Below are 19,749 nucleotides of genomic sequence, written 5' to 3'. Positions count from 1 at the left end.
AAGGCATAGAAGTGTACACAGATACCAATATGAATTTCATGCTGTCAGGAAGCTCCATTCCCTTTGACCTAAGCAACCACAAAGCTTGGTTGCTTCTATGGCTAAACTTGGATACTTCCAACATCAGCTCATTTTCTGACTTGCCTAAAACAAAGTAGTCTGATAAATGCTCAAACTCAGAATCATTATAAATTAAGGATGTAAATATGTAATTTTTTTCAGGTCCTAAATGATCTGTTTTTGGAGAAGTGCTCTGTAGGGTATTTGTACTGTCTTTAGAATTTAACTAAAAAAAAAAAATCAAGATTTTGTATCATTACATGTTAAATTATTACAAATTAATTTGCATTCAAAGATTTCTACTAATAATATTGTCCAAAACAATAGAGGGCTCCAAAATATGTAACCATGCTCTGTAAAAATTCAAGGCAGATAACACATTAGTAGATAAAAAAATTTAAATCAGTAAGCACTTAACGTTGCATAGGACTTTATTTTCAGGTGACATGCTTGCTGTAGTAAGATTTTTAGGGAGAGTCACAGAGTTCAGTAATTCCATATGAAGCAGCTCACATTTTGCTGTTCATCCTCACACAAGTATGTCTCAACAGGCAGCCACAGTCAGCACAACATATGGATCCAGTCTGAGCAGGCTGCTTGTCCTCAGGAGTTGCAAGACTGTTTATGCTGCCTGTCAAGAAAGACTTTTGAGCTGTGCTGCAGTCTTCCCTTGAGTTCTCAAAGGATAAAATGGTTTGTGTCCCAAAGAATCTATACTTTCTGAACTTGGCTTTTATTAATTTTTTTTTACAGAAAGAAAATTTGTTACAAGAGAAAAATATTTACTATGTATACATTATTTTGATAAAAAACTGTCCAAGACAACAAACAGGATAAAAGGAATTGTATTCCTTAGACTTGTTATTAAATAGCTGCACATAGATAAGTCCATATGCCACATACATTACTGCTGAACATCACTGTTAACAAGTAAAGCACCACCAATAATTCCTCTCCATTACTGAAGTAAACAAGTTTGAATCTTTGAAAGGCATTAAACCTTCTGTCCCATCAAATAAATAGGTAACCTTAAACATCACTTGAAAGGCAGAAATACATACATTTAACTGTGCTGAAACCAAAACCACTGCCAGATTAATTACTTTTAAACACATTGTTGAGATACAAAACAACTCAGAAGACCTTTAGGCATCACTAGCTCTGCATTTGGCATAGAGTGCAGCAACATAACGGTGTTTGTTTTTTAGTTGTACTGATGAAGTAGAAAAGTTTAAGATAACACACAAGGCATGTCTTAGAATTCCCACTTTTTTCCCCTCTGAAGTTAGGTTTTAAAAAGAGTATTAAAGCATGATTATGCAGATTTATGTTGAGGTATTGTTTCACAGGATATATTACTTGTGTTGGAATAAAGTTCTGCTTCTCTTTCATCTCCAATACCACAGTATTCCAGAGTCCACCTGCCCATCAATATTTACCAGACTTACAGATTCTATCACCATTAGTGATAAGAGAATTTCCTCATTCCATCTCCAAAACACAGCAGTAAAACAGACACCTGTAAATGCAAACACATCATGTGTGCACAAGCCCACACATTCACAAGCACAGCCTACACCTTCTTCTGTTGCGAGTTTTGGTTGAAGGACAGGTTATATGAAGTTTTAAGAAGTATTTGTAGGAATTGTATACCTTACAATCCCTACAGCCTCATCTTGCAGTTCCTTTTCATGTGAATTGCATGGAGAAGCTGATGGAATGTCACAAGGCCTGGACAGTTGAAGATGACTTAGTGAAAATAAGGTGGTAAGAGCAAGACTTGGTCCCTAGCCTCTACCTTTCAGTATATAGTAATGCCACCAGAGCAAATAGTTGGATGAATTTTCAATGCCTGTGACACCTTTTGGCCCTCTTTCTTCCACATTCGTGTATCTTCTCCCTGTTCCCCACCCCAATGGAAAATGTATTTAATATTGTGTTGCATTAAATTGTATTTCCATTTACTTTGGAAGAAATGAAATCAATGTTTTTTTAAATAACATGAATAGAAGTTTATGCTCAGAAATACCTTTCCTTAGTCTCAAGCATCTCCTGTCAAATCTGAGTTCAAGTATGTGGTAATTCAGGAAGTGAAAGAGAATTTTTTAAAGATTAAGACAAAACTGTATATGTTTAGCTCTGGATTGGTCAAACTTTGATTCACAAGTCTAAGGATAACAGGTGGGTGCCTGAAAATACTATACTAATTTATTTTTTCAAGGTAATTTTTTTGCATTTACTAAGATCAAGTATATCAGAAAGTGGAAATGTGAAGCAGGAAATAAGCCAGCAGAATAGTCACACCAATTGCTATTCAAATTCTCATTCTTCCCAGTGTACAGCTGTTAGATGTCTGGAACACATCCCAGCTGCACCACTTGGGCATCCTTGGAGGCTGGCATATTAAGACACAACAGAAGCTCTAGAAATCAGAGGGACAGGAATTTAAAAAAATATTCACAAAAAGTAAACATGAATTGAGGTTTTTGTTTGTTTAATAAAAGCTTGCAAGGCACATATTTCAACTGAATTGCAACATCTACAGTAAAGCAGATCAAAATTTGTAAAACTTTCCCACAACCGTTTCAGGGACTTAAACCTGTGATTTGGTTGAAAACCAAGCCAGGGCTGTCTGCACAAGTCTGGTGGCCTATTGTTGTCCCACTGAGGGATACCACTGGAACTTAACAATTTTTCACAGAAGATGGAGATTAGACAGTATTTTTGCTAGTCCATGGCTGGATAAGAAATTAATTAACTTTCTTTGTCAGATATGATTCTTTCAGTCACTCATTTTAATTATGCTTTTTTTAGAGGAACAACCACAATGTTCTCCCAAATAAAAGGCTCCTTCTGTTACTTAAGGCTGCTGTGCCAATGGTGCTGCAATATAATTTTCTCTAATATAAAAAACAAGGTAAAAATCTTAAATGATTCTCCTAAAGCAGAATCAATTGAAGTATCAAGAATACATCTTAAAAACTATGACAAAATTAATAACACTAACTATGTCACAGTTCAAATAAAGTTCAACTCGTTCATTTAAACATGTATAAAGGCCAACATGCTACAAGACAGTTCTGTTTAGATGTGTGGGTGGTCTCATTTGTGGTATTCTTAGTATGTGTGCTCTACATGTATGTTTTCAAACTATGTTCTACATGGTAACACACACAACATTGCAGGAAAACACAACAGGCAGCCAAGGACAGTTGAATGTTACATTTCAGCATGGCAATCTAAGGCATGAAGCCAGAAGTTCTGCAACTTCATCTACCCAAGTAGTGTTGTAATCCTGAAGTTTGCACCTGGAATGCCTTATTGCTGATATGAAGTGATATTCATGAATTACTAACTTCAAGAGATTAAGTGACCAACACACAGACATGTAATTCCTTGACTGTGATTCAAACAAACCTAAATTGGAAAAGGAACTGTAAACTTACTTCCAAATATTACATCTATATCCACACATACAGAGGGGGTTCCTGCAGGCCTGCCATAGCTCAAGTTAATACACAAGCTTCTGTTGGTATACAGAAATTGAGCAGTCTGAAACAGCCCAGTGCAGTAAAATGTGCACTTGTGCACAAGCAAATGCATGCAGCCTGCACTCCAGCAGACACACTATCCCCAACACAATGCCTGTATGCCCAGAAAGGATATTTACTTATAACTTGTAACTCAGTTATATGGATAAATGCTTATCTCGATGACAACATCCCATATATTCAATGGATTTAATCTGAATGTTGGTGTCAAATAAAATGCATAATTTAATATTTCGTCAAGACTCATAGGCCTAAAAATATAACTGAAAGTAAAAAACAGATTACAGACATGTTGTCTTTTACAATAATAAAGCTTTTTTCTTTTAAATCACTCCAAAAGTGGTAACAAGGTTTAAAAAATCTCAGCACTACGTGTCAGTGTAAAATAACTAAGTATATCTGCATAGAGCAGAGAAGAATAATGCACATACAACAACATGCTGCAGTTCCTAATAATTCAGAGTTAAAATCTCTGATTTGCAGTAAGGATTGTTTTGCAGCTTCCACTTGCAGAATGGTTTGCAGATTTTTCAGCTGAGGGTTCACCCTATTTTGCCAGATTCTTCATTAAAGACATCTAGGTTCCAAAGAATCATTCCCACATGCCTGATAGACTGGTCTCTGGGCCAGGTGTTATGTTAATTTGTAACTGCAGGTCACTCCTAAGGGGTGAGCAACTTCTTCCAAAACTTAGTCCTGGCTTTTTGTCCAGTTACATCTACATTAAGCAAAGCTACTGTTACCTTTTATTGGTGTTTCCATTCTCAACACTAGGTTTAAACCCAGAGCTGTAATTAAAACATTGTTAATTTTCTTTCTTTTCTGAAAGTCTATCAGCCAGCAACAAACAGGATGAACAGATAATTTGTTAAGAAAAGAGGTCGCAAAGAGGAGCATATAACAAATTTTAGAGGGAAGCAAAACTGCAGAGTACTTTGCCAAATTTTCGGAGATCTATGTATTTGCATAATTGATATAAAAATAGCTATGAACACCTGTACCATTATTTATTAATGGTGGTGATTATAGTGTTTTAAATGACAGTTATGGCACTATCTTAATATAGCTATTGCATAATAAGTTGAATGAAATGAGTATCACCCATACACACACACACACACACACACAGATACGAGCACACACACAGCGGGGTGAAACTGAAGTGCAGAAGTCTCAGTAGCAAACCTGGTTGTCCTGCTACACTTGCCTGAAAACAAGTATGGCATACTGTGGTATACTGGCCCATTCTGGTGGCTGCTAAGAAAGACACACTTATGCATACACACATAAACACTTAAGTGTGGAGAAATGATGAAGACAAGTTCTTTCCAAACTGAAGATGTGAGCTTGTTGGCGCCTATTGCTAGGTCTAATTCCTAGCATTTCCACCAACACGTCTCTCTAGACAACAGAGACAACAATACAGAGATCAGTGCTTTAAACTGTGGAAGTGCTGTTTAAGTAAAATCTTCCTTATTTGATTTATACAAACTATATAGCTACACAGAAGATGTATAAATGTGTGTTTAAGAAACAGAGAAATGTTTACTATGGAAGACAGGAAGAATTAAAACAAAAGAAACCCCAAACTAAAAATCCAAACACTTACTTGAAAAGACTTGGGATAGTGATTGCTTTCTTGCTAAAAATTAAAAGCTATATGACTTAAACAAGCTCCTTAAATAATTTTTCTGTATTTACTGAAGTCTACGCATATCAACTCTCTAACACTAAAGTTAGAAATCTCATTTACATGAAGATTAACATGATTTATAATGGGAAAAAATGTAAAAACATGGAAGACTGTAGCACATTGTAGAGACTGTAAAACTGATAAATGCTCCCATTTCCTTCAAGGATAGTATATGTGTCAGCTGATCAGTAGACCAAAGAATTTCAGTTTGGCAGAATAAAGTCATCAGTACACTGCATGTGTGCACACCTATCTGCAAAAATAGACTTCCTTTCTCAAAAGGATCTTTTCCAACTGAAATTCATTCACAATCAATCCTCAGGAAGAAGTTTGCAGAAGTTTGCATGCTTTTTCAGGATTGGAAGGATATCACAGTGTTGATTCTATATACAAAGTAGGATCTATTCCAGTATACTCTAGTGAAATAATTCACATATGGAGAATAGTTCATTTTGATTTCATGACAAAATCGTCCATACTTTGAGTAGGCATAGTTGTCACCTTCCTCACAAACCACCTGTCAGAAAGAAAAAGACCAAATTACAGAACTGAAGATAAATGGTTACAGAATGTAATTCTGTACATTTAATTAACTTTTGTATTCTGTAAATTTCATTTATGATAGACATTTAATTTCCACATTGTACAGTTCCAATAAACTGAAACCACATTCCCCTGTAATTTGTTTAACCACCTAAAAAAGCCTTTTTGAATTAATCCCTTTGTCAAGGTAGCAGACATTAAAACCCGTGTACTTTATTCATAATATGAAGAACAGCAATGAAAATTATGTGCATGCCCCTTTACCCTGTAGTTCAAACCTGACCTGCACAGGGCATACCAGCATGAAGGAAACTAAAATCTCAATTACCTTTCCCAGGCCAAGTAAGTTTGACATACCTAATAAAGACCAAAGACACACACACACACATCTCCCTACAAATTCCAACCAATTGACTTGGAAGCAAACTGTGCATTTTAGCATCTACTGCCTGATATCCCTAAAGAATCCCTTCATTATGCTTTTTGATGCCACAGATTTGCATGGTTTTAAAAAAACATAGTAAGACATAGTCATGAAGAAAAATCCAGCAGTGGCTTCCAAACACAAAGATAATTGCCCAGAGCTACAGTCCTTCAGCAACAGACTATTGGAAAACATGTCTTTCCCTATCAGTAAACCTATGCTCTCAGCCAGTGTCAGAAACAAGATATTGGACTAGGACTACAGGATTTAGCACAAGCTATAAAGTAGTACTAATCTTAAAAACAGCAATTCAAAACACATCCACAGACCTGTCAACACACTGCCTGTCCACTGCCTCACCTACTTTGGGAGTAACTAAATGAGGCACTGCAGTCTCCAAATACATATGCACTATCTTCCACTACTTTGGAGTATCTTGATAATCTTCCATTATGACTTAAACAATTTTGTTAGCAAGCAAATTGGGAGATTTGTTTAAAACACAAATATACCAAACCAATCACTCCCCCCCAAAACAACAGCAACAATAAAAACCACAACAAAAAACACAAGAAGGATTATCAAGTTTATGTGTGAGAGAGAAGCAAGCAGGACGCATGGAGATGAGCAATGCAGGGGTATGAGGGCATGGAATCCTGAAATTGTGGTTAATTGCTCCAGTGGAGAGCCTAAGTGTGAAGAGAAAACAGTAATTTACTCATGCAACACAAATCTGAGAAGAAACTGAGGTAATATCCAGATTAGCAATCAGGGAGGTTATTCAGACACACACAGTTATGGTACAGTATATTGGATATATCCTGGAATAATCACAGCACACATGATTTTAGCACCAAGACAAGGAAAGAAATAATAGATTTCAGCAATGGTAAGGAAGTTAGTAGAAAAATGGAGACAATATCCTTCATGGATAAAATAGTTATGAAACCAAGAAGTGAAACTGACACCAGCTGTAGACTCCTGGGGAAATATAGAGTAATCCCCTAATAACGTACCACTCCTATATTGCTTAGAGGTGACTCCCTCTTTCCTGTTGACCTGAGAATAAGCAATGAAACTCTAAGCGAGTTTAAGGTCATCCCTGCCTTTCCAAAACCAAAATTTTTGCTGGATTTCCAGGAAGCCAATGAACACATGGCAGTGAGATCACCTTACAAACCCCACCTTACTCTCTACTTAAACAGCAAGAGCAGCACTACCAACATCCAAAGAGACAGAACACATCAATGACTGAAGCAGCATTCATGGTGCAGTTTATTCAACCAATCTTTCTAGCAGATGTGGTTTAATTTAACTTTTGTGTGCTGACCTATCTGCAAGGCTGAACTGAATAGACTTACACCCTCATCAGAACCAAACAGTCTGTACTGAACTAAATGTCAGGCTGGTTCTCATTCCAGCCAAAGTTTTAGAAGAAATGAGTATATCCATTTCAGAATTTTTTTTTCAAAGCTAGCAAAGAAAGCCTTCTTAGAAGAATGCCAGTTACAGTGGCAGGACTTCACTGCTCTTGTAATAACCTATTCAGGTGTCAGTCTTGAACATTTATATATAGTTAAATGGTATTTAAATAATTGTCAGAAAAGCAGCACAGCTAGATACTCATGTGTTAGGAGGGATTAGGGCAGTTAATAGTACTAGGTAAGATTACAAGTTTAAGAAACAGACAATCCAAAACTTTACTGATCACATTTAAAACTTGACTGTTGTCTACATGTCAATTACAATAAGAAAAATAAGACCAGCATTATGAGATTTATTCTCAATTTAATTATTTATGCATTCAAACATTAATTTCATCTCCCCAATACTTACATGACCATTAGCAATATCCAACAGATCTTTAACTCTACATCCTCTTACAGGTCCCACTTCATTGCAAATTGAATCTTCAATAACCAGAAAGTTGGCTTTGTAAGATGTGAGTATCTTATAAATATCCTCTGCTGACCTTTTTGAATAGATCTGATAAATCTATAAATTAAGAAAACATGTTCATACAATGCAAAAATCAGTGACACCTTAAATACTGGGACACACATACCCCCCAACAATGACCTATCTGTAATGACACACTATATGTACACATCAAGCTATAAAAAGTTTGGTTCTGAAATCTCCAAAACAAGTGAGCAATGGCCATCTGAATGGGAAGTATTTATCTCTGATAATGGCAAGTTTTCATCTTACATACTTCAAGTGGCCTGAAAAGTCTTCAGAAATAATATTTTGATATCTGTTTCTGTGCAGAGTGAAGCACTGATAATCTGCTTGATAATCCCTTCCATGTCCACTGGATTCCTATGTCCTCATCCCTTCTAATACATTTGATTTTTTTGCATTTCATTTGGGTGAAGAGAAAGACAGCTCCTGTGAGATACCACATTTATGGAATTGGATACTCACATTCTCATTTCTTTTCAGAAGATCATCATCATTATACAAAGGCAAGCTCGACACCATCCATCCCGTACAAAGCTTAATCACACCCATGAGCTGTGGGCTGCCTGCAAACACAGCAGCCACAGGAGCCTGGCGTCTGCAAAAGCAACACCAACATGCACTCTGAGTACTGGGTGCACTCATCCAAACAACTTTATATACTGTGGGACCAGTTAGAGTGCTGCAGAATGAATGGAGTGGGTGAAGGTATCACTGGGGGTCTCATTACAACTGGTGATGGTGTTGCTGTGGCAGTACTTTCCTTGCCAGGGAAAGCACAGACCTGCAGCAATACAGAGTTTGAAAGGAGGGGTTCCTGCTGGGGCAAGGGCTGATGGTTGTTCTCCCCTCCTTGCAATCCAACAAACACCATTCAGAGTGGTCCGGGAATGGATCCAAGTTCTGCTTTTCTGAATGGTTGCCAACTTGTGACAAAACAAGTTTGAGCAGGTGGGTAGGTAGAAGGAGAAACAACATGATGTTACCTTGTAAGGGAACAATTTGTGACAGTTGTAACTTGATCTCTATTATGTATTTCATATGTAATCTCTGATTATGTATTTCATCATCTATGAGAAAATAATGTCAGCATACACAATACATAATGCCTACAGTTATCATGTTTCTGGATTTGGTATAATTTTTTCACTATTTGTATTTCTGTATTTGTGAAAGAAAACTGTCACTGTCACACTTTATTACAGACTTTGGCAACTTCTGCAGAGAAAATTCAAATTAAATTCATATTATCAGAGAGAAGACTTTGAGAAAATATACTGTAATTATGACATTGAATTAAAATTTCAATGTAGATAGCTAAGTATATCCATAAGAAAAAAAAATCTTTATATTCTTTAAAAATAAGAACAGCTGCTACAGATAAGGGTAGTCAAATTGCTCGTAGCTGAGTGAATCTCAATGAAATTCACCATGATTAATTACCTACTTGAAGTATATGCAGACTAACATAAAAGCCATTAGGTACTTGGCATTATTCCACTTGCTGCCTTGAAGAGCTACAGCAGTGACAAACAACATACACTACTACAAAAACAAGAAGAAATTGGCTGGAACACTAATTACCAGCCTTGCCTTTTGTGAAGACAAACAGGTTGACATTAAAGACTACATAAATATAGAAAGCAATATTCTAAAAAATGCAGTTAAAGCTAAATTATCTGAACACCAGGGATCTAATTTTCAGAAAAGCACAGTTCCTAATGACAGAGTTTGAAGTTAAATTGAATGAGACAGAATGCAATTCTGAAACTTTTGGTGGTAATAAAACTAAATCTGTGAAAATGACTTGGTATTAGCTGTGTATATGTTCAGTATGAGCTGTATAACAGCTCCATACTTGCTGTGGTCAAAAGGCAAGTCTGGTAACACATACTCCTCTCCATGTAGCCTGACAAAAGTCTGTAGATCCTCACATTCATTTCATTTTATTGGCTCAGGTACATAACATTTCAGGGGTTTTGTCCACCTCTGGCATTACAATCAACATGAATCCTGTAATCTAATGAAATGTTTGCATGCAAAGAAGCAAGATCTAAGATCCTGCTGAGATCTCCACCTCTATTTGGAAACTAGGTCTGCAATTACATTAAACATGACTTGCTTGTGTGTTTTAGGATCTTTTGTAATCCATTATAAACTTCTGTTTCTTTTCATGGGAACAATACCAAGCTTAAAATATAAAACTTCTTCCCTCACGCATCACTGAATGACAAGGGAAAACCCAGCTTGATAGAGGTACCTCCACAAACTGCTGAGATAAAAATACCCTTACAAAAAGCAGTAAAATAGAAATGTTGGACTTCATGCTTACTTTATCCATGTCATAAGTTCTACTGTATCAGGATCATAGAATTCTTGCAGTTCTGTAAGCTCTGTCATTATTCTAGGGAAAAACTGATGGAAATGTTTTTGGTTATTTATAGTTTAAAAATTATCTATAGAGCATCTCATTACATTAAGACCTTATGTGACACAACAGAAATGGGTTTCAACAGTTTTCCCCCAACTGGTACCTTTGCTTGAATACCTTACAAAACTCAGCTTACATTTACTTACCTGACAGCAGGAAATTCTCTCCAAAATAAGCATGTTAAACAGAAGTTCTCATCTCTCTCTATTTTATTAGAATACTTATAATTAAAAATAAATAAACAAATAGCAGCAACAACATTCATCAAGTGGCCTTACATGCATCAAAACCATAATTCAGGTGGTCATATGCAAATGTCTATAAATAAGGGTACTGAACCAAGAAGATGATAAATCTCTCATGATAAACCTGCTTGAGCAGGAAGGATTGGACTGTTCTGACTTGATGGAAAGGTGTTATGCAAGCAAGACAGGAGAGGAGAAATTTCCTAGAAGAGCCCTGGTAATGTGCCCAGACTTGCTTGTGACTTCAATCACTGCAGTGAAGAAGAGCACCTTACATTGTGTGAAGTGGGATACCTCAGTTTATGCTCTTGAAAAACATTCTAAGAAAAGGAGGGATTCCGTGAGATAGAATTCCACCGCTTTCAAACCAGGCCAAATTGCAACCCTGCATCATGGCTTCCCTACCCTGTCAGGTCAGAGGTCCTTCTTTATTAAGATGGGAGATTTTGTAAGTCCTTGAGCCATTTGGTGCATTTATCTGAAAAAGCCATGGCTGGAAACTGGCCAACCTTGAGGGGCTGGAATAGATACATGTACATGCTGTTGTAAATGCTAAGTGAAAATTATCGGAAGTCAGCTCTTTTGGAAAAGAATGAAGTTTACAGGTTCTGCCAGATTAAAGAGACAGCTTACTTTGGGACAGCCACAGGGAACACACAGAAGTGGGAGCCTTTCCACCTCCATTACTTGGACAACTCAGCTGTCAAGTGGCAGCAGCCTACAAGCAGCATAAGAGCAGCTGCCATAGGTTTGTGTCAGGGACAAACACCACTGCTGTTACACATACACTGGAACCACTCCCAGAACAGAGGGATGGAAAGAGGAACTGCTACTGCCACCCCAAGAATAACCTGCTTCTCTCATCAATCACAGCACCTGGAAAAACCTAGTTAGAGGAGGGACTATGCCAGACACAGTCAGAAGTCAGCCAAGCAAAAAGATGCTGAGCTATACACTCAGCCTTTTATAGCCACGGTAACAGATTAGGAGTCTCAAGGCATTTTTGCTGCTCTGTTACTTCTAATCAACATTGCCAACCTCAAGGATGAGTTATGAACCTGGAGAGCAAACTGTTCACCACTGCTTAAAAGCAGACGCTGGATCAGCAATGGATGAGGCCCTCTGGAGTCCAAAACCCCACACTGCTTTCATTAAAACAATGTAAAGGAATTACTTGGTTAACTAGTTTCTTCTATTGTCATAGATTTCATGAATCTTTTGAGCAACTCTAGCTTTTTTTACAGACAGTATCTATTGCTCCATCAAAAACATGTAAAAAGTCAGGCGACAATAGAAAATTTGGTTGCAATGTGAGATAGATGTTACGAAATCTGTAACTGTTGGGCAAGACCAGCTTCTATATATGAATTCTCAGACTATCCAAACTATTTTAAAGCTGTGCCAGTATAGCAGAGGATAACACATTATGAGACTTTTCACATACTTTTTGCACTCACAGGAGCTTAAAAAATAATTTCCAAATACTCTACCCCCAGTCTGTCTGTGACTTGCAATAAAGAACTAAGTATTCATTTTAAACATGAAACATCTGTGGCTTTTCTTCCCTGTAGTAGGTACACACCTCGACACAATGGTCTGCACAAAGAATTTAACTCCATTATAATTTGATAGGAGCTTTTTAAACAGTTTATTTGCATATGGCCTCCTGTAATTTTACTTCCTCTAACTTTACTCCTTTTCACTAAAACTAAGATTGAGGCAACATAGTTTACAATATCCAGAGTTTTCATTTGGCAGTATTTTCTTTGTTGAGTCAGTTTATACATCCTAAGCTTAACAGCTGAATATAAAAAAATCTTCATTTAAATTTATTTACAATAAGTGATAGTTAAAAAATTAAATTATCAAATACCTTGTTCTGAAAAAAGTGAAGTTTGTTTTTTTTTTAATGAAACATTTTCAATGGATGACAACTTCAATTTCATCAGATATACTTAATTTCACTGAGTACATTTCATTATATTTGCTCATCATTTTAACTCATATTGTGCCTACAAACAAAGAAAACTCCACAAAGGTACTTTTCTTACCTCTTTCCACAAGCTGAATCCAATTATAGTGGGAACTGCCATACTCAGAATAAGAGCCTAGAAAGTACATGTTTGAGAAAATGGATTAGGCACCATTCTCCAGCATTGAGGTGTCCATTGATTCTGCTCATACAGTGAGCAGTATTTATGTCTGAAACCTCAGAGTGACAGTAGATGAAACTTTGTGGTTTTCTACCAGGCAAAAAACTTTCCTCAAACAAGAATTTGCCTAATGTAGCACTGAAGGCTTCACTTGACTCACAAACACTTTACCATCAATTTTTGGGACAGTTAATTACTACTCAAGTAACAATGATTCCATGTGCACATGATGTAGGGAACAGAAGAAGGCAAACACCTCACATTCAAATGCTATAAGAAGGGAAAAAAAACAAGCACTTCAAACCTCTATCTTGTTCAGATTCGCATTATTGATATGCAAGACTCAGAAACCCATCTCTCAGCATACCATCATTCTAGCTGATACAATTTTTGCTTTGCAAGGAGAAAATAGCTTCTATGGTACAGAAAACATGCACACAAGGCATTCCTTTGATATTAAGCTACTAACACATCTATTCTGTTAATAGTAAAAAAGCAGGTCTACATTACAGAAAACAAGAAGTATATAAAAGGATGTGCTTACCATGTACCTGAACATATTGCTACACCTTGACTAAAAGAACAGTCAATGTTTCTGATATAGCAGTGTATGGTATTTTCACAGGAGACATAATAAACCTCTAAGTATAATATGTCTATTCCTATAAGCCTCTTGAATTTAGGGTAAGCAATATTCTATCCCTATCTTATTAATAAAACCAAAGCTGCTAAAAGTCACACAAAGCAACTCTTGTCATATGGAGAATAACGCTAGAGTTGGAAGCAGGGGAGCTGTTTGCTCTGTAACACAAGCTTATCTTCAGTCACAACACTTCTCTATAATGGCGATACATAAACAAATCATATACAAAGTAATTTGACTTACCATTTCTTATGAAGCAGTTTTACTCTTAGCAGTTAAATTCACCTTACTACACCATTTTAAGACCCATTTCTCAGTGAAGCAAAGCTTATGCCTACTCTGTGCACCAGTATTTTTTCTCCTGCATTCCTCCTAAAAAGTGCATAACCTTCTTGACCAATTCCAACTAGACAAGACAGAGAGACAGAGGTCTCAAATATTTGTTAAAAGAAATTGAGAAGAGAGAAAGGGAGATGAAGACAGCTCTACTTTTTACTAGAAAATATTGTAGTGTGAACACAACTTTATCACCAGGTACCAGAGAAAGTGATACAAAGAACAAAAGACAGAATAAGCAGACCATATGTAATCCACCACTCACAGAACAACCTGTTGTTTTCATGGGTTCTTTCATGGGTCTTAGGTACGTGTTGTTTGCAAAGCTATATGCTTGCCAAGACTTTGGCAACAGCAACTCACCAGCAGTATTGGGTGCACAGCTTTCAGCCGAAGCCACTTGAAAAGCGTCATCCAAAGTTCAGGAGAACACACACCAAATGCAGCAAGCATACAAACATAAGGTGTCCATAGATATTTCATTCTGAAAAACACTGCAGTAACTTAGTTGGGACCCTGCGTATGCCTTTGTACTCAAACTACTATAAAGACATTCAGATTTATTTCTTATGTCAAACACAGTCTGGATGCTCAAACAATCTGAGGTTAACTTTGATGGTACTGGAGGGGAAACCAAGGAAATCTCTAGCAGAAGAGCTGGCACCTGATTATCTGCTGTGAGATGGAGGAGCAAGATCCAAGGTACAAGATTACAAAATCCTTCACAGAGTTCAGGGGAGGATGAAAGAAAAACAAAGAGAATAGTAAAGTCACTTGGCTGGTTTTCCAGCCAAGAAGGGATAAAAACCAGCTATTTGGCAAAGCTGTACAGACAATGTACTATAAGGGACTTCCTGAAGAAAGGAAAGGAAAATATTTAATTAACTCTTAAGGGTAGACTAGTCAACTTAGAAAAGCAAAATTTAACAGCTTTTTTATTTGTGAATATTTAGATTTTAGGATGAGGAGCCTAAAACAAACACAAGCCTGACATCTTCAAGCTGATTAAGCTGAGAAGCAAGATTAGAACAGTAATATCTTCTAAACATCAGCTTCTCTAGCTTTAAGGACTAACACAATACTTTTGAAATTAGTTCTGCTACTGCTTTAACATGTCAAGCAAAGATATGGCAGCCTACACACAAGAAGATGGATAAGGAATCTTTCATGTCCCAATATTCCAGCACTATTCTGTTCATCAAAACACTACACAAGTTCTTGCTGAAATTAATTACAGCACAGTTCTACACTTAAATACCACAAAGAAAGTGGTTAAAATGTGATTCAATTAACGTCTTGAATCTTGGCTGCATTAAAGCTCGGAAAACATATTTAAAGAGACTAAGCACAAGTGTTCATATAACAATAGCCAATTTCTAATTAAAAGTATCTTTGACTACTCCTAAGTATTACCACTATATACCAAAATTATTTCTGAAAAAGGGTGATTTCAACAGGGTAAACAGCACATCATGTCCAGTATGGAACTCTGTTGCTTTCAAAAGAGATACATCAAAATCAGACTTACCCTTCCAAACACATCGCTAGACAACCAAGCAAAATTGTGTGAATTACATGATAAACTATTTCTGGCCTCTCTCCAATTCGACCATCCTCAAGTTTAACTGTCTCTTTCAGTGGTTCACCACTGCAGTTGGAGAAAATGAGACATCACTTAATTCAGATATTATCCCAGGAAAAGGTGCCAATGAAAATACTTTTAAGTCAGCAGTGCACTGAGATCATTCCATATCATAGAATATAATATTGTTGCACTGTTTACTTGCTTTTTGTACTTGATCAATCAGTACCCACTGTCCATTGTTTTAGACTGCAATCACTCTGGAGCAATGCCTCTCAATTAATACAATGGGATCACTGCTTATGACCAATCTTACTTTAAGGTAATTCAGCAACAAGAGACTGTCTAATTTAAGAGCATGTCCACTCTACAGACATTTAGACGAATCATGCTGAACATGCATTTTAAGTTCCTTCATACCATTAGCTTGGTAAAGAACTATGGAATCTGTTGTACACACATTCCACATTCAGTGTGGAATGTGTGTACAACAAAGGTAACAAAAGTAGATTTTAGTCGCATTATTATAAATAAAAATCATAGCCAAAATCCTGCAATGAAAGGTTTTCTACTAATAAGATAGCAAGGCACAGAATAGATAACAATTCCTTCTACCATGATGTGATTTCTGTTTACATTTTTATAACCTTCCTCATGAAAATTAGATATATTTTAAGATTATTAACTGATTCAAAAATTAAAAGAAAAAAAGACAGGAAAATGTTTATTTTAAACTTTTCTTTAAAAAGGTGTTGGGCATAGTGTAGTCACTGCTCATTTACAGTAAGAAATAGTTATTTCAAGTACTAGCAAACAATAAGTTTGCCCCATTGTTCTGAATATCCTATCACACAGCCAACCTTTCATTTATAGCAGTATAATCTTTATCTGTTAGAAGCCTTCATCCTTAAAATAAACCTATTGATTTTTGCTGCAGACAAGTGAGAAATTTGTTCCAATATCTGAGAAGTTACACCATTCATCCTCTACCAGGAAGAGATAATTTCCTAACCACTGAGTTTTCAAGACAAGTTATGCTAGGATGTAGAGTGTTGGTATTATTACGAAGACAGTTACACTACCCCTTCTCTCAAGGGAACTGTGAATCACTGTGAAACTAAAACTAATTGAGTAACTTCAGTTCTGTTCCAAGCAGCAAAGGCTAGTGGACTTGATCACAGTAAGCAAGTGTTTTAAAATACCAACAGTGAAGCATTAGAAATCCAAAGCCCTCTCAGCTCCACCCATCTCATCTTTCTCAACATGCAAACTTGAAAAAAAAAAAATACCCCAAATCCAAAACAGAAAAACAAATTCTAGTAACAATTAGATAACTTTGCTGTTGGAAGGAGAATTACATATAAAACATCTTTCTCTGTCAGTGAGAAGAGATAAACACATGAGCAGACATTAGCCAGAGCTCAGCAGGAGTTGCACCTACAGGGAAACGAACCAATGACAACTCCCTGAACTGATAGGAGGGATGCTCAAGAACCTTCTCACTTTTCTTTAGGAGGCTCTGGTGGGCCTTCCCACTGGTGCTCACACCCTGACAAGTTCAATGGTAAAACAAACTTTGGAGCAACAAACATGATGCCTATTCCCTGAGGCATCCAGGAGCCTTTAATTTTTAACTTACTTTTCACATAAACAAGTTACTTACCAAATTCTCCTAAAAATGACCTGAGTTACAGAAAAAAGGCAGATAATTAATACTAAAATATAAAAAGGCAACAGTGATGATTGTGTTAGTCGCAAAAAAAAGTCTTGGGAGGGTGCCTGAAGAGATTCTTGACAAAGGAGCCAATTCATTGTAAAATTCCTAGTAAGGCAAAAACATTCCATTAAAAACAATAACAATATCCCATAGATTAGGAAAAAGCCCAACAACCCAGCACAAAACAATTGCAGTTTAACCTTTTCATGTCATAGGAAACTACTTGAGGTTCATCTTTGAAGCTATCTTTTCATCATTTGAAACTGCTTTGCAAATACTCTTTAGAGTAACTGTCAAAAGTCTATCTTCCCAAAAAGTATCTGTGATCTGAAGAGACCAGACTACAAATCCTTTATATCACAAAAGCCCAACCTCCCACATAACTCCATTATGGGGCCCAAAAGAATCTTGTCACGGTGGATTAAGATTTTAGATACTGATTCAAGAATGTATGCTTGTCCTCATTCCAAACAAGGAGATGAAGAAGGGAAAGTGGTCATCTGAGATCACAAAGAAGCCTGAGATGAGCCTTAATGTTGAAATTCTAGTTCTGTAGTTGAAACCACTTTTTCATTCTTCTTTCTCAGTTAGCAAGCAGGAAAATACACTACGCCCAGAAGCACTGTCAGTGTACATTCTCAACTGGAACTGGTGCAGCGTGTGGTGCTGTGAACATATTCTTTGCTTACTTTGTTTTGCTTTCCTCCCCCTTTTTATCTTCTCCTAAGTGATGACTAGAGAACTAGTCAATTAGACAGAATCAGTTTAAAGATTAACAGCTGGGCATGACCCAACTGGCCATAAAGACAGATCTTGAAGCTCTTGTGCTTTAAATCATAATTCCAATACATAGTTACACAGTGTTCCAGGCGTAAAGGCACCCAGTTTGTCTCAATCTCCGGCTTCATTGCAGTCCAACAATCTGAAAAGTGATATTTAGCAAGGCCCCAGGGTGGAAAAAAAGGGAAATCCATTAATACCTGGGAGCTGAATAAATTGAAATCCTGACCAGGAGTCCTTAGTTTTCTTGCAAAACACTTAAGAATGGGTATGTGTGTGTGATAATACATTGTAGTCTCAACATCACTGCATCTTGTCCTTCAAAAGTTCCCCAACAGTTTCAGTTGGGTGTGATGTCATTTTCCACTTGTTCCCCTGAAAGGCTGTGAAGTAGTTTTTTGTAAGAGAGATGCAGTTCTTCAGAGAGAATTCCAATTCCTGTACAGAATTGCAAGCCTTGGCTTGGGTTCAGGAGTGTGTCAGTCCTTACTAACACTCTATTGGAAGCTCTCCAGAAAATCTGTTGCCATGACATCTTCTTGCAGTCCAGCATCCAACTCTTTTACAGATACTAAGGTTTTTTCTTAGAATCACAATCCCCCTCTGACTTTGAAGATGTCCCATGTCCTAATTTCTTCCAAAACATACAGGAAGTATTAGGGGTACCCACAACCCAAGCCTCTTTTGAGATAGTATCAATAGTTCATGACTCTTTCCAGAGTCTTTTTTCCAGGCTATAAAAAGCTCGTACTGCCACCTTTACCCTATTATCTTTGCTTTCAAGTCTTATTAGAAACACTAGACAGGATACAGAAAGTTTTCACTCTTCAACATCACAAGAGAACAAAAATCAATGAAATGCCTTCACCTGAAGACATGAAAAATACTGAAGTGCCTCAGAAACCTCAAGACCCTAAGTAAATTCTGTATGTGCATATTTTTTTACTTCAATCAGACAACAAATAATTATTTCCCTAGCACCTCTACAAAACTCTCACAAGCCCCTGAAATGTTACACTTCTCAGAGCAGTTTCAAAAGTTTGGATAACCTGGGAGGTGTAAAGAGTTTAAATAAACTTACTTAGTTGTGTTTAAGCCAAGTTTTACTTCAATGAACTTCAGCAAATGCTCATTTTCTTTATGAGGAATGAACATCTGAAAATTAATTTAGCAGAGAAAAATCACACAATGTGCTGGAAGCAGTTTTCACATAATCATTCAGATTACAAAATGCCAGATAAAAATCAACTATTCAAGATTTAGTTAAAACCAACAAAATGGATTAAGTGTGCTAATTAAGGTACTGGTATAGCATTGTAAATCTTCACTTCAATAAATCCACATTTAATGATTCCTTGAGAATATTATTACCTTCATTCCACTCCCATACCACACCAGGAGGGCAAGTGAAAAGCTGCCAATAAGTTGTCAAAAGGCTACTGAGCGGTAGAAAGGATCATGAAAAACATCCTGACTTACACCCAAGCAAGCCTAAGAGTGCTGCGCTTGGCTCCACTAGAAAACAGCACTTCAGCTGAGCACAAGTCATGAGCATTTGTAATCTTCACACCGACTGTCTGAGCTGCCTAAAGTTCTGTAACTTACTCATAACTGTAATTTAACTCATGT

General features: G+C 36.8%; 1 protein-coding gene across 2 annotated transcripts in view; it reads right to left on the bottom strand.

Annotated features, from left to right (window-relative positions):
- Positions 1-473: 473 nt before the first annotated feature.
- Positions 474-19,749, bottom strand: part of DPY19L4 (dpy-19 like 4) — a 32,640-nt gene continuing 13,364 nt past the window's right edge. The window contains exons 11-19 of one of the 2 annotated variants that reach the window (XM_032747024.3): positions 19,202-19,275; positions 17,287-17,445; positions 15,570-15,689; positions 14,405-14,525; positions 12,961-13,017; positions 10,566-10,648; positions 8,699-8,831; positions 8,108-8,266; positions 474-5,821 (exon numbers count right to left, since the gene is read on the bottom strand). In XM_032747024.3, the coding sequence (XP_032602915.3) occupies positions 5,657-5,821; positions 8,108-8,266; positions 8,699-8,831; positions 10,566-10,648; positions 12,961-13,017; positions 14,405-14,525; positions 15,570-15,689; positions 17,287-17,445; positions 19,202-19,275 (1,071 nt within the window). In that variant the 3' untranslated portion in view covers positions 474-5,656. The remainder of the gene's footprint in view (positions 5,822-8,107; positions 8,267-8,698; positions 8,832-10,565; positions 10,649-12,960; positions 13,018-14,404; positions 14,526-15,569; positions 15,690-17,286; positions 17,446-19,201; positions 19,276-19,749) is intronic. The other variant, XM_072924833.1, reaches the window with a different exon arrangement.

The sequence above is a fragment of the Taeniopygia guttata genome, chromosome 2, assembly GCF_048771995.1.
Source record: "Taeniopygia guttata chromosome 2, bTaeGut7.mat, whole genome shotgun sequence".
In the NCBI taxonomy this organism is placed as follows: Eukaryota; Metazoa; Chordata; class Aves; order Passeriformes; family Estrildidae; genus Taeniopygia; species Taeniopygia guttata.
The sequence above is the reverse complement of the archived record's forward strand: the minus strand, read 5'-3'. Positions and strand labels throughout refer to the sequence as shown.